The sequence below is a fragment of the Camelus ferus genome, chromosome 3 (assembly GCF_009834535.1).
Source record: "Camelus ferus isolate YT-003-E chromosome 3, BCGSAC_Cfer_1.0, whole genome shotgun sequence".
Classification (NCBI taxonomy): domain Eukaryota; kingdom Metazoa; phylum Chordata; class Mammalia; order Artiodactyla; family Camelidae; genus Camelus; species Camelus ferus.
Window position 1 is genome coordinate 69,882,819 of NC_045698.1, and position 17,687 is coordinate 69,900,505.

Below are 17,687 nucleotides of genomic sequence, written 5' to 3' on the forward strand. Positions count from 1 at the left end.
GTAAGCAAAGGCAACAGCATAGCCTGCAGGCCAGTGTTTCTCTTCCCCCATAAGAAGTTCTTTCCTTTACTCACAGGATTCCAACATAGCTGAAGGTTTTTGTTCTGAAAGCTCACATAGCAAGCCAAAGAGAAAGTTCAAACAAATATCATCAGTCTTTTAAAAATGTCATTGCTTATGTAAATTAACTGTAGTCTCTGGATGCTGGTGAGCCTCAAGCATCCTTGGATAGGTTGGACATTCAATCATGTTTTATTTATATTTGGTATAAGGTATATTTCTTCTAGAAAGCAGTGGCCATGAACTCTTCTGATTTAATTTAAACTTTAGTTCTTGCTTTTTGTTTGTTTTAGTTTAGTTTTTCTTTTCTTCTGTTTCTTTGTTTATTTGTTTTGTTTTGTTTAGATTAGCTTCAGTATCTTGTGATTTCCAGAGCATAATGTAGAGGCTAATTTATTATTGTGGAGCACCTCTGTATGATCTTAACTGATTTTTGCTTTTTACTGTTATTCGTCTGGCCAGTGGGTTTACTTGCAATTCCCCAAATCATGTTCATAATTAGGAAAATAAAACTTTAAAAAATCTTTTTCTTTGAAGGTATTTTTATGTTGTGAATGGCACATTTTAAAATAATGCCTTCTGACTAAAATGCACATACTTGATACATAGTCTGAAACATATTCAGAACAACAGTAAAGTCAAAACATGCATGTTTCAAAATTTAGCATAGTTGAGTCCTCTTCACAAAATATATTGAGATGTTGCACTAGTTCTGCACAGCCTCTCATTTATATTAATGTTAAGTTCTTGATCATACCCTTTGTAGATAAAATTCATGTGGGGGGCAGCTGAGATCCTCCTAATTGCCTTGCATTGTAAGTCTCCAAACTTTATTCAGGAAAGAATATCTTTTGGGAGGCATGTCTCCCAAAAGGGAGTAATTATTACTTTGTATATTAGATGCAGGATTTTTAAACAGGTGCTTACATTTCATATATCATGTTAGCTGTAGAGTTTGGGTTTGTTTCAAAGTAATTCTGAGCATTTCAGCAGTTACTTCTGTGGTGATCATTCTTGGCAGGAGGCATCTTTTCTCCTTAGCTCTATAGCTCTGTGATGCATATATGTATATATGTAAACATGCCTTTGTTCTCAGAGTCTTTTTCTACCTGATTGCTGTTGTATACCAAGTGCTTTGTCTCTGCCTTGGTTTTTTTTTTTTTTTTCCCTTGTGCCTTAGCCTATCATTTGTGTAACTTTGTTTACATTCAGCAGAGGTATTGCGTGCATTTTTGATAATAGAAAGGAGTGATATAGCAAGTAAGGAGAAGAAATCCGGAGAGTGAGGTGGATGTGAGGGTAAGAGGGGAAAGGAGTAGAGGGAAAAAAGGAGTGGGTGTGAGGGAGGAGGGAAGCGCAAAAGGCAGAATTCTTGGGGGCTGGTCGTGGGGGCGGGAGATCAACAGACCGGCATTTTACCCAGGCTTGGGCTCAAGCTTGTGAAACTACTAATGTATTAAAGAACCTCAGCTGGGATTTGCTGAGGACAAATGCTGTAATGTGTTAGTCATCCATTATCTGCTTCTATTTTTGCAGGTTCTGAATGATGACTGACGCGGATTTGTGTGATATCCCTCACAGTCCCTGTCATTCCCGAGTGATAAGCAGCCCGCACGTCTAGCCCCAGGACCAGGGCAGAAAGCAGCTCTGGAGGGAGGAGAGCTTCCGCTTGCGGACCGGACAAAAGTACCTCCTTCCCACGGGTTTCTGCCTGCGGCTCTTGATCCAGACACATCGCCTCGTCCAGCTCGCGGCTCTCCCGGACAGGTGGTGTGTGGCCGCCGCTGGACGCCCGCCGCGCCCCGGCCATGAAGTAGCGGCTGCTGTTGGCGCCGCTGCCCGACCGCCGGCCCCAGCCTAGCGCTGCGCTGCCCGGTCCTCCCGGCGGGGCTGGAGCGGCGTGGCCATGGCTGGCTTTCGTAGCCTGCTAGTTCTCCTCCTTGTTTTCCAAAGCAGCTGTTTGGGTTTCAGAAGCCCACTTTCTGTCTTTAAGAGGTGGGTGTTTGTTTTTGTTTTCTTAAAGCAGGCGAAATATTGTTTGGATGGTTTCTGTGCATGCGTTTGACAATGTAATCACTTTTATGAACCAGAGTGTTGGAGAAATATACATGGTTTATTAACTTCAATGAAATCTGTTGGAATTTTAGCACAGTAACTTCTGGTGAAGTCCCCTTTACAAAAAATGCCCACTGTATTGTACACAACGTGCTTTCAAAACTTAATTAGAAGTTGTGATTTCCAATATTAATCCCTCCCTCTTGGGGAGATATTTCAGGAACTATAATATAGTCGTTCAGTTTTGAATGAATGCCTTCTTGTTTATAGCAGCCTGAAGAATAAAATACTGAGATAGGTAAGTGGTAGGGAGAAGCAGATCACGGACTGTAATGGCTCAGGAGAAAACATTGAGCTGTATACTCGCTCCTCATAATTACCATGTTAAATATTTATGCTCTTGTACATTTGTAATTCACATCGCAATTTTCCCCCTACCTCAGGCAACTCTGTCTCCTAGCAATATTATTGTTGGTTTTTTTGTTTCTAACTGGTAACACTGGACACTCATAAAATAGTTACAAAAATTTTACTGGCTTGTAGTTAATATTTTTGCCGTTAGAGGATTGGCAGGCCTGTGATAATTCTAATTTATTAATACTGTATTTTCATTAACTAGAAACATATATATTTTTAACAAGTTTTTATTGAATCAAGTTTTAAATGTACCCTGCTTGGTTGCTTTGTTTATACTTTGCTTTCAAGCTGGGTATTTATTGCTCTTGGATTATACAATGCAATTTTGAGAATCGTTACAGAACCCTATATAGTTCTTTTCATTGGGTCTTAAATTAAGAGTCTTCTAAAGTCATAGAATTCCTTTTTTTCCCTTCTCAGGTCCAGTTAAGATTCCATTATGTTCAAGGATATTGAAATTGTCTTCTTTTTTAAGGTTTAAAGAAACTACCAGATCATTTTCCAATGAATGTCTTGGTACCACCAGACCAGTAATTCCTATTGATTCATCAGATTTTGCATTGGATATTCGCATGCCTGGAGTTACACCTAAACAGGTGAGAGGAATTCTGTATTTCAGTATTCGCATGTTCTGTATGGTCTATAATTAAAGGAAAGAAACTGCATTTCCAGCAGTAGTAACTTCTTTAAAAGTAGGCATTTGTTTTAAGACTCCTCAGATAGGGTTAGAATAATTGAGCATTACAAAGAGGAGTAAATTTTTCAAGGTAAATCTTTCAGTTAAATTTCTTTTAAAAATTTTTACCTGTATTTGTTTTGAAATGGAACCTTGAAAATTTATGTTTTAAAAGTCTCAGTGGAGTAATAGCCTCTGTAGTGCAGCATCTAAGTATGTACTCAAATATGAAAAATTATTCTAATAAAGGGAAATGCTATTGAGCAGCTGCATCTAAGAGATTACGTTGTGTATATACCCTTCTATCATAGCCACAAGTTAAGAAATAAAAGTATGTCATTACTGCCAAGAATTTGAAAAGTAAAACATTTCACACCTTTAAAAGTTAAGAAAACAAGTTCTTACAGGTGGTTGACTGTGAGTTTTCTTTCGTGTGATCTGCTTGTCGTATGAGATGTATTTTGAAGAAATGGTGGCAGAACTTATACCACCGTGACTTACAGAGCATTTTGAGTAGAACTAGGTTGTTGCTAAGGCTTTTCCTATTTTAGGTACACACAAGAAGCTCAAACCCACTGCTGTCATGTGTGAAAGGTGTTTCATTAAACATAAAAAGACCAGGAATTAACTATGCTTTTCAGCCAGGCAGTGCAGGGATTTGCATGTGTCACTAAGATAGTCTTCTTCTTTTGAAGGGCTGCCGAGACAGGGAAAGACCTGGGTGTCATAGAGCTGCAGTGCTGATGACTCATTGCTGCAGATAACTCAGTTTTTCTTTCCTTTTCTTTCTTTCTTTTTTTTTCAAGTACTTGGAATAAAAGTATTCTACATATCAGAGAGGATTCTTTTGAAATAGACATTCAGAAGCTCTAAGAGAATACCCACTGTATTGTAGCCAACCTGCGCTGGACTTTCTGTAGGACTAAGGATTTATATTCATTTATTTGAATACCTGTGTAGGATCTAAGGATCTATAAATAAATACTGTCGTAAAATAGACTTGTCACACCCTCATCCCTGCCCATTCCCAAATAACCAGGCAGATGACTTTTTTGTATGTTTAGTTATTAGCATCTTGGCCCTTAATATTTTAAGCTCTTTCTTTAGTATTTAGTAAAAAGGTGTAATGAGATTGGAAGAACAGGAGAGAAGAATGATAGTTACTCACTTATGAAGTGTGCTTTTTCTTGTCTCTTCTTACTTTTGAAAGTGATTTTCCCTGTTTCCTCAAAATGACTTTGTATTATTTTTTTTAAGTTTAATAATTCATCTTTAAGCACTCCTTAGTACATACTTAATACATAGTCTGAAAATGACAGGAGTATCATTATTTTCTCAAATTGTTGTCTGTTGTAATTCTGTATTATTCTGTTATTTTTTCATTTCCTTATTTTACAGTAAAAACATTTAAATTATTTAATAATAATAATAGGTAACTGTGTTGGGATGAATATTCTCAGAAAGAGTTCCTAGAGGAATTGATTATAAAAGAATGAAGAGGAACTTGATTTAAAAAATTTTTTTAATCATTTCTGTAGTCTTAAAGTTGTCAAAATAACTCTATGGAAAAAAGAACATATAGTTATTTAGTAAACTGCAGCTTGTTATTTTGCTTTATCTGCATTCAGCTTTGCCTCATGCAGCAGACGTTTGCTGCTTGCCTTCCTAGCCTACTATTCCTCATTGCTTCTTCTCTGAAACCATGTGGTTCTGGGGAACTGTCTACCCAGAATCCAGAGGTAGAGCTTATGGGCTAGGATTAGTGAATCATTGCCTTCCACATTCTCTTCCACAGTGATTGGTTCAGAAGGTGTTTGACCTAGACCAGTCCAATCAAATCTTAGGACTTTTCCTGGGAATACATTTTTTTGTTGCATGTGAGCAAAAGGCATGTAGTCCTGGGGTCTGCTAAGTTCATGAGAGGAGCCATGTCTGGAATAAAACTAATGCTATAGAAGGCAGTGTAGAGAGACTGAAAGAATAGAGGTTCTTGGTGACCTTGCTACTTAGGGAGTTTACCATTATGTTAGCCTTTCTTATTCGACCAGACTGAGTTGGGTTTTCTGTTGTAACTGAAACTGCCTCACTGGGTAAGTGATTCACTTGTTGTCTCTGATCAGCTCAGAACTGGTTGTTGAATGTTTCTTCTACCTTTCCTATCACCATCTATTGACCTCATGCGATGAGTATTTATTGACTTGATCCAGCTGACATATAGGTCATATACCTCATAAGCCCTCATGAGAAATGTTTGTTATACTCCTTTTGAGTCAGGAAGAGATGGATACAGAAACCCTGGAAGACTTTCCCTCCTGAATTTGGTGTTCTTATGAGGAAGATCTGGAACTGTGATAGTGTGAGTACTTTTAGTGAAGAATGTATTTTTTTCAAATACAGATGAAACTAAATTTAACACTTAGCCTTAAGAGGAGATAAAAAGGCAAGGAAAGAAAAAAAATGAAAAAGTATTAGAGGAAAGAAAGAAAGGATGGAAGGGAATAAGAACAATTGGCCAAAAAAAAAAAAAAAAAAAAAGAACAAAAATAAAAGGAAAAAAATAAATTAAGGATAACTATAATATGAAGACCAGAACAAATGGCCATACTACCCAAAGCAATCTACAGACTTAATGTGATCCCTAGCAAATTACCCAGGACATTCTTCACAGAACTAGAACAAATAATCTTAAAATTTATATGGAATCACAAAAGACCCAGAATTGCCAAGGCAATACCAAAAAAAAAAAAAAAAAAAAAAAGCTAGAGGAATAACCCCTCTACACTTCAGATAATACTACAGAGCTACCATAATCAAAACAGCATGGTATTGATACAAAAAAAGACATGTAAATCAATGGAACAGAATGGACAGCCCAGAAATAAACCCACAGATTTTTGGTCTATTAATCTTCAACAAAGGAGGCAAGGACATACAATGGAGAAAAGACAGTGTCTTCAGCAAATGGTGTTGGGAAAACTGGACAGCCACATGTAAATCAATGAAGTTAGAATACTCTCTCACACCATACACAAAAATAAACTCAAAATGGCTTAAAGACTTAACCATAAGACAAGACACTATAAATCTCTTAGAAGAAAACATAGGCAAAACATTGACATAAATCTTAGCACTGTTCTCCTAGGGCAGTCTACCCAGGCAATAGAAATAAAAGCAAAAATAAACAAATGGGACCTACTTAAACTTATAAGCTTTGGCACAGCAAAGAAAACCATAAGCAAAACAAAAAGACAACCTATGGAATGGGAGAAAGTGTTTGCAAAAGATGAGACTGACAAGGGCTTAAGTGCCAGAATATGTAAACAGCTTATACAACTTAATAGTAAAAGCCAAACAACCCAATCCAGAAATGGGCAGAAGACTAAATAAGCAGTTCTCCAGTGAAGACATGCAAATGGCTAATAGGCACATGAAAAAATGCTCAATATTGCTAGTTACCAGATAAAATGCAAATCAAAGCTACAGTGAGGTATCACCTCACACCAGTCAGAATGGCCATCATTCAAAAGTCCACAAATGACAAATGATGGAGAGGCTGTGGAGAAAAGGGAACCCACCTACACTGTTGGTGGGAATGTAGATTGGTGGAGCCGTTATGGAAAACAGTATGGAGATTCCTCAAAAGATTAAAAATAGACTTAACCATATGATCCAGCAATCCCATTCCTGGGCATATATCCGGAGGGAACTTTAATTCAAAAAGATACCTGCACCCCAATGTTGATAGCAGTACTATTTACAATAGCCAAGACATGGAAACAACCTAAATGGCTGTTGACAGATGACTGGATAAAGAAGTTGTGGTATATTTATACAATGGAATACTACTCAGCCACAAAAAGAATAAAATAATGCCATTTGCAGCAACATGGATGGACCTGGAGATTGTCAATCTAAGTGAGTAAGCCAGAAAGAGAAAAAAATACCATATGATATCACAAAGACATAAACAGACTCACAGACATAGGAAACAAACTTATGGTTACCAGAAGGGGAAGGGATTGGGAAGGGATAAATTTGGGAGTTAGAGATTTGCAAATGTTAACCACTATATATAAAAATAGATAAAAAACAAATTTCTTCTGTATAGCACAGGGAACTATATTCAATATCTTGTAATAACCTTTAATGAAAAAGAATATGAAAACGAATATATGTATAGGTATGCATGACTGGGACATTGTGCTGTACACCAGAAATTGACACATCATAACTGACTATATTTTAATAATAATAAAATAACAATTGCTCCCATTAAACCAGCTTCAGAGAGTCTAGGGAAAGTAGTTTATAATCTATTGCCATATCAATTTTATATTCAAAGTAAGCTCACTCTTTTTTCTTTTCTGACTTGAAATTTTAAAAAATCACTTTCATCCCCAATAAATTTCTTGTTAATCAGTGTTTTTTCAGGCTTTGGGAATATGAGAGAGAAGAGTAAGGCAGCTTTTAAGTAGCCTAGAGAGGTAAAGTCAGTAGAAGCTGGTGTCTGATAACACTGGCTTCAAATCCAGCAGAACCTTGAAGTGGTGGTATTTTGAGACTCTCCTTTAAGCACTTTTTCTTCCTCATTTGATTTCCTTTCTCACCAGAGACCCTGTGGGGTTTTGCTGTCACAACTCTCTATCAATAAACAAAACAACTTGGTAAACTGCCAGTTCAGGGTCATTGTAAGGTGCTATTATAGACTTGATGTGTTAACTATCCCATGGGGGGTTGATTTTAAAATAAAATAGATAAAGCATAATTGCAGTGATTTTACATAAAGTTTATTGTCTAAATCTAAGGCAACTCTAGTGGGTTAGAATGTAGGCTTTGGGACTAGGCTGACAGCATTTTTGTCCCATCTCCTGCAGTGTCACCCTAAGAATTTTCTTGACCAGCTAGTCCTGCCCCTTCATCTATAGACAGAATAATAATAGTACCTACCCAGGGTTATTCTGAGGACTGAGCATGGTAATACCAGTGGTATGTTCAGTTGCCACCCTGTACCTGGTAAGTTCTCACAAAACGTGAACTCGTGATTTCATTGTTTTCTGCATTGAGGGAAATGTGAATGAACCTTAGGATAAGAAAGAAATCGCCACCCTTATAGTTTCAGTAATTACTTCATGGAGGAAGTAAGACATCATAATAATTTTGAAGGAGAGGAAAGGTAGCCAAATGAAGAAAAACAGGAAGTATGAACCTTCAGCAGCAGAAATCTGGGGAAAGTAATCAAGGAAGTAAATCTCTTAGTGTGCTTATTCTTAAGTCATTTCCATTAAAAATGGCCCTTATGACCAGAGAATGAACACTGAGAACGGATGTGTTTTTCTCAGAATTCTTATGTATCTTTTATGCTTAGAAAAGAAGTTATCAAAAGAAGCTTCATCAGTATGAAACCTTAATTTTTTGTATAATAATTTGAATTCAGCCTGGATTTCTTCACTTTGCTGAGGACTTTGTACTCTGACCTTATTTTAAAATTACTCTCATCTAAATTCTTTCAAATCCTGCATTTACGTAGCATTTTATTTGTTTATTATTTGTGCCGCTTAGGTCCTCTACAGTCTTGGTTTAAGAATTTACAAATGTAAACTCATTTGTAAAAAATATACTTTTACAAAATATTTTCTTTGAACCTAAAAACTTGAAACCATGTGATAATTGAATTTCTTTCCATTAGGATGTGTGAGGCTTTTATTTTCCTCCCTTATTTTGGGAATAATTTGAGAACTCTGGAGGAATACGCTTTTTCCTGTCCGAACCTCTTCCAAATTCTGGTCTCATTCTGTATTTGTCTTTTGAAGCGTCGTAGATCAGCTTTGAAATCAGAAAGCTGTCTTCCTCTGTGTAACTGAATACAAATATCTGTCACCAGGAATGGCAGAAAATGGAACAATTCTAAGTTTAAAGATCAGATATCCCAGAGCAACAAGTTGGAAAAATTGAAATTAGAGCCTTAGGTTTTATTTTTTTAATGTAAAGCCTTTTATTTTCTTTATTTTTATTTGTTTTTTAAATTTTTTAGTCAGTTTTAAATAATGGTGAAAGAAGGTAGTCATTGAAATAAAATCAGAGTGAACAAAATACTCCTACAAATTTTTCTCAAGAGCGTCCCTCAGTGTTTCTCTTTGCTTTTTTCTCCCAAATGAACAACCATTAGAAAATGGTTACTAATGTATTTTAACTTTTTCATTTTCTAACAGAAGGAAGAAAGTCCCCTTGCCTCCACAATGCATATATAATCATGTAATAAGAACTCAGCTTTCATAGGCTTCTCTTACAGCACTAGTTTAAGTAATCAGTTTTAAAATCTCAAGCTGTTATCATAACATCACCTGTAAACAGCACTTGCTCAGGATATCTGTTTATCAAAGAGGTAATGCAAGGTAAATGCAGAATTGCTGTGGTGCTCTGATTTTCTTAGGTTCAGAATGCTGATTAAACTTTTTCATGTAGAGTCACTTAGTTGTACTGAAGTTTGGCTTTTGGCTAGTCTGGGGACGTTATAAGTATGTGAAGTCTATATATTTTAATTCAATCATTATGGAGAAAACCAAAAGTATCCCCAGTCAGTGCTTAAAATTCAAGACAAAATTAGCAAGGACCCCAGAAAAATGAGGCTTTACTGAAGTAATTTTTAGTTCTTTGGGGGTTGTGATTTACTTGTCTCTTCTCTAGTTGTTAGTATATAATAATATTTGCATTTTTTAAATTAAAAACTGAGTATTCTTTAAGCACAGAAATAAAAAGAAAGGAGACTGCCCCACACTTCCTTTTCTCTGTTTCCCCTCACAGGCCAGCTTGACTTTCAGATTAAACCTCATTACACAAAAGGAGAAAATGACCCCCAGCCTTCTGGGCAGCAGCAGTAGGTTATCTGTTAAATTTATTATAGAGAGTGGATCCTGGCTCTTCCTGAAGCAGCTAGGTGATTGCTGGAAAGTGCCCAGAGAAGAGCCCCACCTGACCCCAGCACCTGTGCACCCGGAAGCCCGATGGATTCCCTGGACCACCTCTGTGTGATCAGCAGCCACATTCCTTTCTACCCTCTCTAGTCCTCGGACCCGTCCGCCACTAACCTCCCCTCTTCTGACTCTATCTGTGCACTAGAACAAATATGGCAAAGGGGATTTGATTGAAAGAAGCTGCCTGGAAAAATATTAAGAATTCTGAGGCTATGAGTGTGAAAGACACAAGTGGTGGCTCTGGTGGCTGGTCCTGCACCCATGCATTTCTGTCGTTGGAAAAATTGACCATGGGTGAAGGGTGATTGCATTAAGTCATTGTCTTAAATGAACTTGACTCAGGGCTTTTAGTGTTTCTTCTTCCTCAGTTCTTAGTTTTTTCTCTCTTTATGAAAAAATAGGAGTGTGGTGATCTTGCTGTTGAAGGTGGAAAGCTGAGAGATAACCTAATTCTGGACTAGTATTTACTTTTTATTTAGAAAGAGTTAGGCAATGCGTATAAAATCCCCAAATTTGGAAAAAGAGCAACAAAAGATATTAAAATGCTGTACACTTCTCCAAACTAATGAAGTAATATTATCTATTTTACTAATGGAGAAGCAAATAGCTAAGAAAATTCAGTGATTATCAGAAAGGACAGTCACCAGCCCTTGTCTTGTTTACTTAGCTACCTCACATAAAATTGTTTTTTCCACTATTTTCAAAGTTCAGGATTGGTGTCATTTAAGATGCTACTTGTCAAATTCTTAAGTTGTATTTATTTGTATAATTCACCACTTGATTCATCAGCAAGGCTCAACTATACAAATAGATAGAACACAAAAATGTGAAATGGATCCTGTAAGCAGCAAATTAAAGTCTCATGTAGTTCATTGCTAATTATTTAAGTTTAAATTATGATGCTTCCTTTTTATTTTTACTAAAATCTATTTAATGTCCATTTAGGGAAGATATGCTTAAACTATTAACAACATTTGCCTCTGTGAGAATTATCTAAATATGTCACATATCTGGGTTTAAAGCTACAAATATATATTTACCATTTTTCCTTCCTTTATTAAAAATGAGAAACAGAAAGGAGACTTTTATTTTCAACTACTTCTTGATATTTTTGAATTAACACGATACCTAAAGGGGCTACTAGAAAAAGTAGCTGCAGTTAAGAGAATCCCTTATGATCACCTATTTTCTCAGTAAGACTTAGAGTTCTTTTTATTTTGTTTTTTCTAGTAAATTTTTTAAAGGAGAAAACATTTTTGAGTGCTCATAATGTAACACTACTGTATTAGGCACTTTACAAGCATTGTCTCATTAACTCATGAAAACTTTGTGTTTGAGGTACTATTATTTCCATTTTTTTACATAAAAAATTGAAACTCAGGGAGATTAAATAACCTGTCCGTAGTCAAGTAGCCAGTAACTTGAAGAACAGAGATTTTAAATACAGATTTATTTGAATCAGAGACACATGCTTATTTCATAATTCTGTGCTGCCAGTCTATTAATGGCCTATGTGTTTCCCAGAGAATGTTACTATCATACATTTTTTGTGCAAGCCTGTGTACACACACACACACATTTTTATTACACATGTGTTGTAAAATAAAAACTAACTTTTGTTAAACAAACAAAATGTAGATTACTGGCTCCATCCTAAATCACTGAATAATTTTTTTTTCATATTTTCTCATGTCTATCCAGAAAGACATGCTGCTAATCTGAATTCTGATAAAATATTCCTGATCACCTGGCTGTTAAAAGACATGTTGCAATCAACCTAGTTTAGTTTATTTTAACACATTTATGAATTATTCCTGTCTAAATCTAAGCCAGAGATTAGAAAATTATTTCTTAAAGTGTCAGATTAAAAAATGTTTGCAGCTTGCCAGCCGTAAGTTCCCAGTTGTAACTGCTACAGTTAGAAAGCAGCCCTAGACAATATGTAAATGAATAACTTGGCTGAGTTCCAAAAAAAAACCACTTTACTTACTAAACAGGCAGCCACCCACAGGCTGTAGTTTCCTGATCCCTGATCGAAACCACTGCATATACCATGTGGGCTAATAAATGGATTTAACCTTTCACATCTCATGAACGGTGTCATATGACTAATAAAACATAGAGGATAAAAATACCAATGCAAGGTTAACAGAGGTATGGTATGACCCTTAATTCTTAGTTACCTAGTCAGTTTTGGTAAGTAAATGGTCCTAAACAAGAGTTCTTTGAAATACTGTATTTCATACTCCTCCATCTCAGTAAATGGCAATTTCTATGTTATAGTTTCCTTAGGTCAAATACACTGGTGTCTTTCTTGGCTCTTCTTTCTCACACCCCAGAAACACGCCAGAAAATCCTGTTGGTTCTACCTTCCAAATACGTCCAGAATCCATCCAGTTGTCCCCACCCATCTTTCCTGCTTGGGCTCATGCAGCATCCTCTCTTTCCTGGATTATTACAACAGTTCTCCTAACGGATCTGCATTGCACCCTGGAGTCTGTGCTCCCTACTGCAGCCACAGAGATCCTATTAACACAGAAATCAGGCCACATCCCCTTCTACGAATACCCTGTAAGAGCTTCATACCCCTCACATTTAAAACCGAAGACTTTACAGCAACTTGCAAAGCTCTTGATTTTTTCTGCAGTCTTTTCCCACTCCTTTGTCCCTCATCCTTCATTTCTAAGTCGTTATGGGTATAAGACAAATCAGAACTCTAGTTCTGCCACGTGCTGGCTGCAAGATCTTAGACAAGATACTTAAACCTTAATGAGCTTCAGTTTCCTCATCTGTAAAAGCAGAGACAATGGTAGTTATCACTTCATAGGATTGTAGTTTTGAATTAATATGTATAAAGGCCAGTACCACCCAGCAAATCATTAGTTATTATTGTTTATAACCCTAAAGTACATGATGATGGATGAGTTGAGGAAGACTGTCAACCTAATGCAAGGCACCGGGGTATGATACATTCTTTAGGATAGTAGAAATAAAGAATTACAGAGGATCAAGTTGAGCAGGAAGAGGATGATTGCAAGAAGAATACTTCAGTTAAGATCACAGTCATGGTTTTCTAAATCACATTATACAAGCAGATTAGAATCTGCATTTCTCTCTTGCATCATTAGGAAAATCTTTGTGGAGTCAGTAGGATTTGAAAAATGTGGTTCAATGGGTAGGGAGAGGCAAACGTTTAGAATCCCTATAAAGGCACCATTCTAGAAATATGCTATAACCAGATAAAGGAATCAGACCTCAACTTTTCTAACTCTGTCTTTGAAACAATCTAGTACGTACAGTTTACTAAGAGAACAGTCATATACCTTTAGGCACCAAAAACCATCACTGTCAAACATGTAAAATAAAAATGCAAAGTGAAGTTGGTTAAAATACAATTATAGTGAGATATTTGATATATCAAATAGACTCCAAACAGGAAATGTATGAAGAATTTGAATATTTCAATCAACAGAATAATTTAATACATATTTAATGTATAGTAAATGTCATTTACTATCAATGTAGATATTAAATTTTACATTTTAGGAAGTGAATATACATTTTTGAATGTATATAAAACATTTATTTAAAAAAATCACATAGCTAGACATTAAGGAACTTCAGTGTACCACAGTAATTAGAGTTTTATAGCTCTTATCTTCTGATGATAATCCAGTAAAACTAGAAATAGACTCTGAAGAGATACCATGGAAAACTTAGCTACTTAGAAATTTAGGACCATTCTTCTACACAAACCATGAAACAAGGAGAAAAATAAAAACTGAAATTATAAATTATGCAGAGAGTGATGGCAAAAAAATAGATGACAACAAACCCATGAGACCCAGCTAGTCAGAGAAAAGCTGATGGCCTTACATTCTTTTATAATTAAAACAGTCAGATGAAAATAAAATTATATAGATAGTTCAACTTAAAAATGAGGAAAATAGCATTCAAATCAATGAAAAGGAAGAATTCATAAAGACAAAAGCTGAAATTAATAAAATAGATCAAAAATAATATAAATAAGATAAGAATCCAATTCTCTGAACATCCATTAAAATAGATAAGCTCATGGCAAGCCTAAATATAAAAAAGTGCAAAAATTATACATTATTAAATATTAGTGTAAAGAAGAAATGTTAGACACCATTGCATGTCCCTCTCTTGGTTAATTTTATAATCTAGAGGAAATAGTGATTTTCTAGAAAATACTTAGCTATCCAAATTGACCTAAAAAGATACTAAAAATACTGAACAGACCACTAACTATGAAAGAGAATAGAAAGGTAAAAAATTTGTTTATTATATACATTTTTTTACATATACACACCCACACTTTTAAAGATGATAATTATTTAACCAAGAGCAAACTGAGAATGAGTATAAACATATATGACAGAAAAGGGCCTAATATACCAAGTATAAATACAAAGAGGTCCCACAGACCACTGAGAAGACAAGCAACCCAAAAGAAAAGCAAATGAAGATTATCAATATTAAATTAATAGAATGAAAAAAGTTTGACCCTGTTAATAATCATAGAAATTAAAATTAAATAAAAAATAATATGCGATCTTTCTTCTCCCATTAACATGGCAAAAAAATTTAAAAAGAACTATACTACACAGAGTTTTTAAGGATGAAAAGGCATGGACAGGCTCATACATTGTTGGTGGAACATGCATTGCCATAAGCTTTTTAAGAAAGTTATCTGGAATTATCTTTTAAAGTAAAAATACTCATATTCTTGAGATTGTGGGAGATCATCCCATAGCATATTATATAATAAGTGAAAGACTAAGAGAAGTCTGTGTCTTGCCCTAGAAGTATTGCTGTGTATTAAAGGAGAGAAACAAGCTACAGAGTCACATGTAGACTTAATAAAAATAAATAATAAAATTTCTTCATATGTATATCTGTTTGGATATACATTTTTGTACAAGCATGGAGAAAGTTGGAAGGAGGTATATTAAGCTGTAAAACACTGGTTCCCCTTGAAGAGGAAGCAAAGGAGGAGGATGGCAATGGATTTTTTTAGTATATATTGAAGTTTGTTTTATTATTTTAAAATTATCTATGATTTTGTAATTGTTAAAAATTAATAAAGGAATAAATAAGCGATATTACCGGACAAAAAGAATACCAACAAAAAGGATGTTCTACCTTCCTGATATAAACTTCTAATGTTCTAGAAATCTCTGGAGGAAATTTCTACACAATGCCATGAATTGATAAATTTTTAATTCCTATTCCTCTGCTTTGCAACAGTGCTATTAAGAGAGCCTGATTAATGAAAGAATTTAGGAAATTTGGTACACGTTTAGAAACAAATAGAGCCAGATTTGTAGGGGGTCATTGTTCTGTTATAATCAGTCTGAAGATATTTGTGGAAGGCAACCATGCATATCTTTCCACATTAGCAAGAAAAGTGATTCTCTTTGCACTTATTAACCACCAGAAAAGTCCTCTTTGTTTCACTTATTTTCAGATTTATGTAGTCTGAATTAATATTTCAATAACCCTATTCAAGAGGAGGTTTGGAACCATTCCACATGAATGTTACATTCTTTAAGCAAAAGTGCAGAACACACTCTTTCCAGGCACAGATTGCTTTTCACAGATAATGTATTCTACTTAATCATAAATAAAGGGACAAGTCTGATGTACACATTAAAGGAATGGCTCTGTCTTAGCATGCAGAAGTCACCCCATCCAACAAACCTCAGAGCATTTTTGAAAAGGGAGGTGTATAAAAAACCGCTACATCGTGTCATCCTCCCACCTGAGCTAATCCAGTATTAAACGAAGACATTTGCCATGGCAACATCGATTTACAAAGGGCAAATGATGTTTCTGTGGGATTGGGATATTTCCTTTCATAGATTTCAGATGTGCACACAGTTAACACTTCAGCATCCTCATTTAATAATCTTATGTAAGACTGAAAAGGCTTTACTAGATTATTTTTAAATGTTTAGATTTGGAAATTGTATCCAAAACAGAACAACAAACTCTTAACAAAAACTGACATCAAATTAAATACAGGCAGAAATATACCACTAAAATATTTCAAATATCTATTTATGGAAATAAAAATTATTTATTTTGTAGTAAGCTGTGACTGAATTATGGTTAAATAATTTGCTTCCAACTGAATGACCATTTTGCTATGAAAATCCAAATTCTGTTTACCTTACTATTTCTACAATTGATATTATTAGTTATAATATTTAGCTTCCCCATTTTGGAATGTTAAATATTAACTTTATCTCCTTAATATATTTTTCATAGATGCTAAGGCAGTGTTCACAGATACTTTACTATTGTGGTTTCATCTACTCTCCTCGGGCTCTGAAGGCAGATGCAGTAGATGTAAGAAACAAGATAGATTGGTAGCCTGGGCAAATGCAAGTATTAAAGAGGTGACTGTAGTGGGTCAAACAAGTTTAGAAGTTAACAAATAGTCTCTGTATTGTTTTTCTGCTGTCATAGCCACTCCATAATACAAAATGGAGAAAATTGTGCTCAGGGGTGAGAAAATTAAGTTCCTGCCCTAAAGAGCTCAGAGTTGAGAGTAAACAGTTTATCTTACTCACCGTGAATTCCTTGACTCTGCCAGAGCCATATACTTATTCTGTCTTCTACCTATAGTTTATTTAATCAGCACAGTAAGCATGGGTCTAGAAGCCCACGGCTGTTAGGTGTAAGGGGACTTTTAGTCCTTCAATCAACTGTGGCAGGAGTCAGTTGAAATAAATAAGGTGTTTCATACAGTTACTGCCCACGGTATTCCCTTTTCACTTTGGTTTGTGATGACCTGAAAACCTTCTACAATAGCCAAAGAGATTTGAAGCGCCACTGAAGCAAATAAAAGCCAAATCCAGCACTCTTTTAATGCTTTCAAGCCTGCTGCTGTTGGAAGGCTCTGAGTTTATTGGAAAACTGTGTATCATTTATTTCCCCACTTCCCTTCTTTCCTCAACATGTTTTCCCCAAGATTAAAACATGTCAGTTGTCCAAAAAAAGTTGACAAGTATATGAATCCAAGATAGTTTCCTTGCATTTTAAAAATAAACCTTCTAAAACCTATTTGTTGTGGTTAAGAGCTTCATAGAGAATAGAGATATGCTAACCTGTGAATCATGATATGAAGGAGAGCATTAATTAAATTAAGAGTGATCTTGAGTCCCACTTGGGGTACCAAAAAAAAGTGATCTTGAATCTTCATTGTGGTAGTCAGTTCAGGAAATCATTGACTGAAAATGAGTTTTTTCTTCGAAGTATTTTCAAACCTACTAGTGAAATCCAAAGATATGATTGCATATATATTAGTAATAGTAGAGTTATTGCAGGCACGTATAACATTTTTTGAAGCAATTTTGCTAAAGTATTGAAATGTAAACCAGATTGAAATGATTTTTCCAACTCTTCCCTTTCTAAATATCAGGTGGCCAGACCATTTTCTCTTCCAGGTTTTATAAAATAATCTTGTGTCACCGTTGTAA

General features: G+C 35.4%; 1 protein-coding gene and 1 long non-coding RNA gene across 12 annotated transcripts in view; both read left to right on the forward strand.

The window, feature by feature from the left end:
* Window positions 1–17,687, forward strand: part of PAM (peptidylglycine alpha-amidating monooxygenase) — a 214,337-nt gene that overhangs the window by 63,446 nt on the left and 133,204 nt on the right. For 10 of the 11 annotated variants that reach the window (XM_032476440.1, XM_032476441.1, XM_032476430.1 and 7 more), the window contains exons 3-4: window positions 1,597–2,055; window positions 3,008–3,128. In XM_032476440.1, the coding sequence (XP_032332331.1) occupies window positions 1,967–2,055; window positions 3,008–3,128 (210 nt within the window). In that variant the 5' untranslated portion in view covers window positions 1,597–1,966. Of the gene's footprint in view, window positions 1–1,596; window positions 2,056–3,007; window positions 3,129–17,687 lie in introns of those variants that run through there. The other variant, XM_032476432.1, reaches the window with a different exon arrangement.
* LOC116662630 lies at window positions 3,138–12,270 on the forward strand. Its single transcript, XR_004318603.1, has 2 exons — window positions 3,138–5,564; window positions 10,010–12,270. It is a non-coding gene; the product is annotated as an uncharacterized LOC116662630 (long non-coding RNA).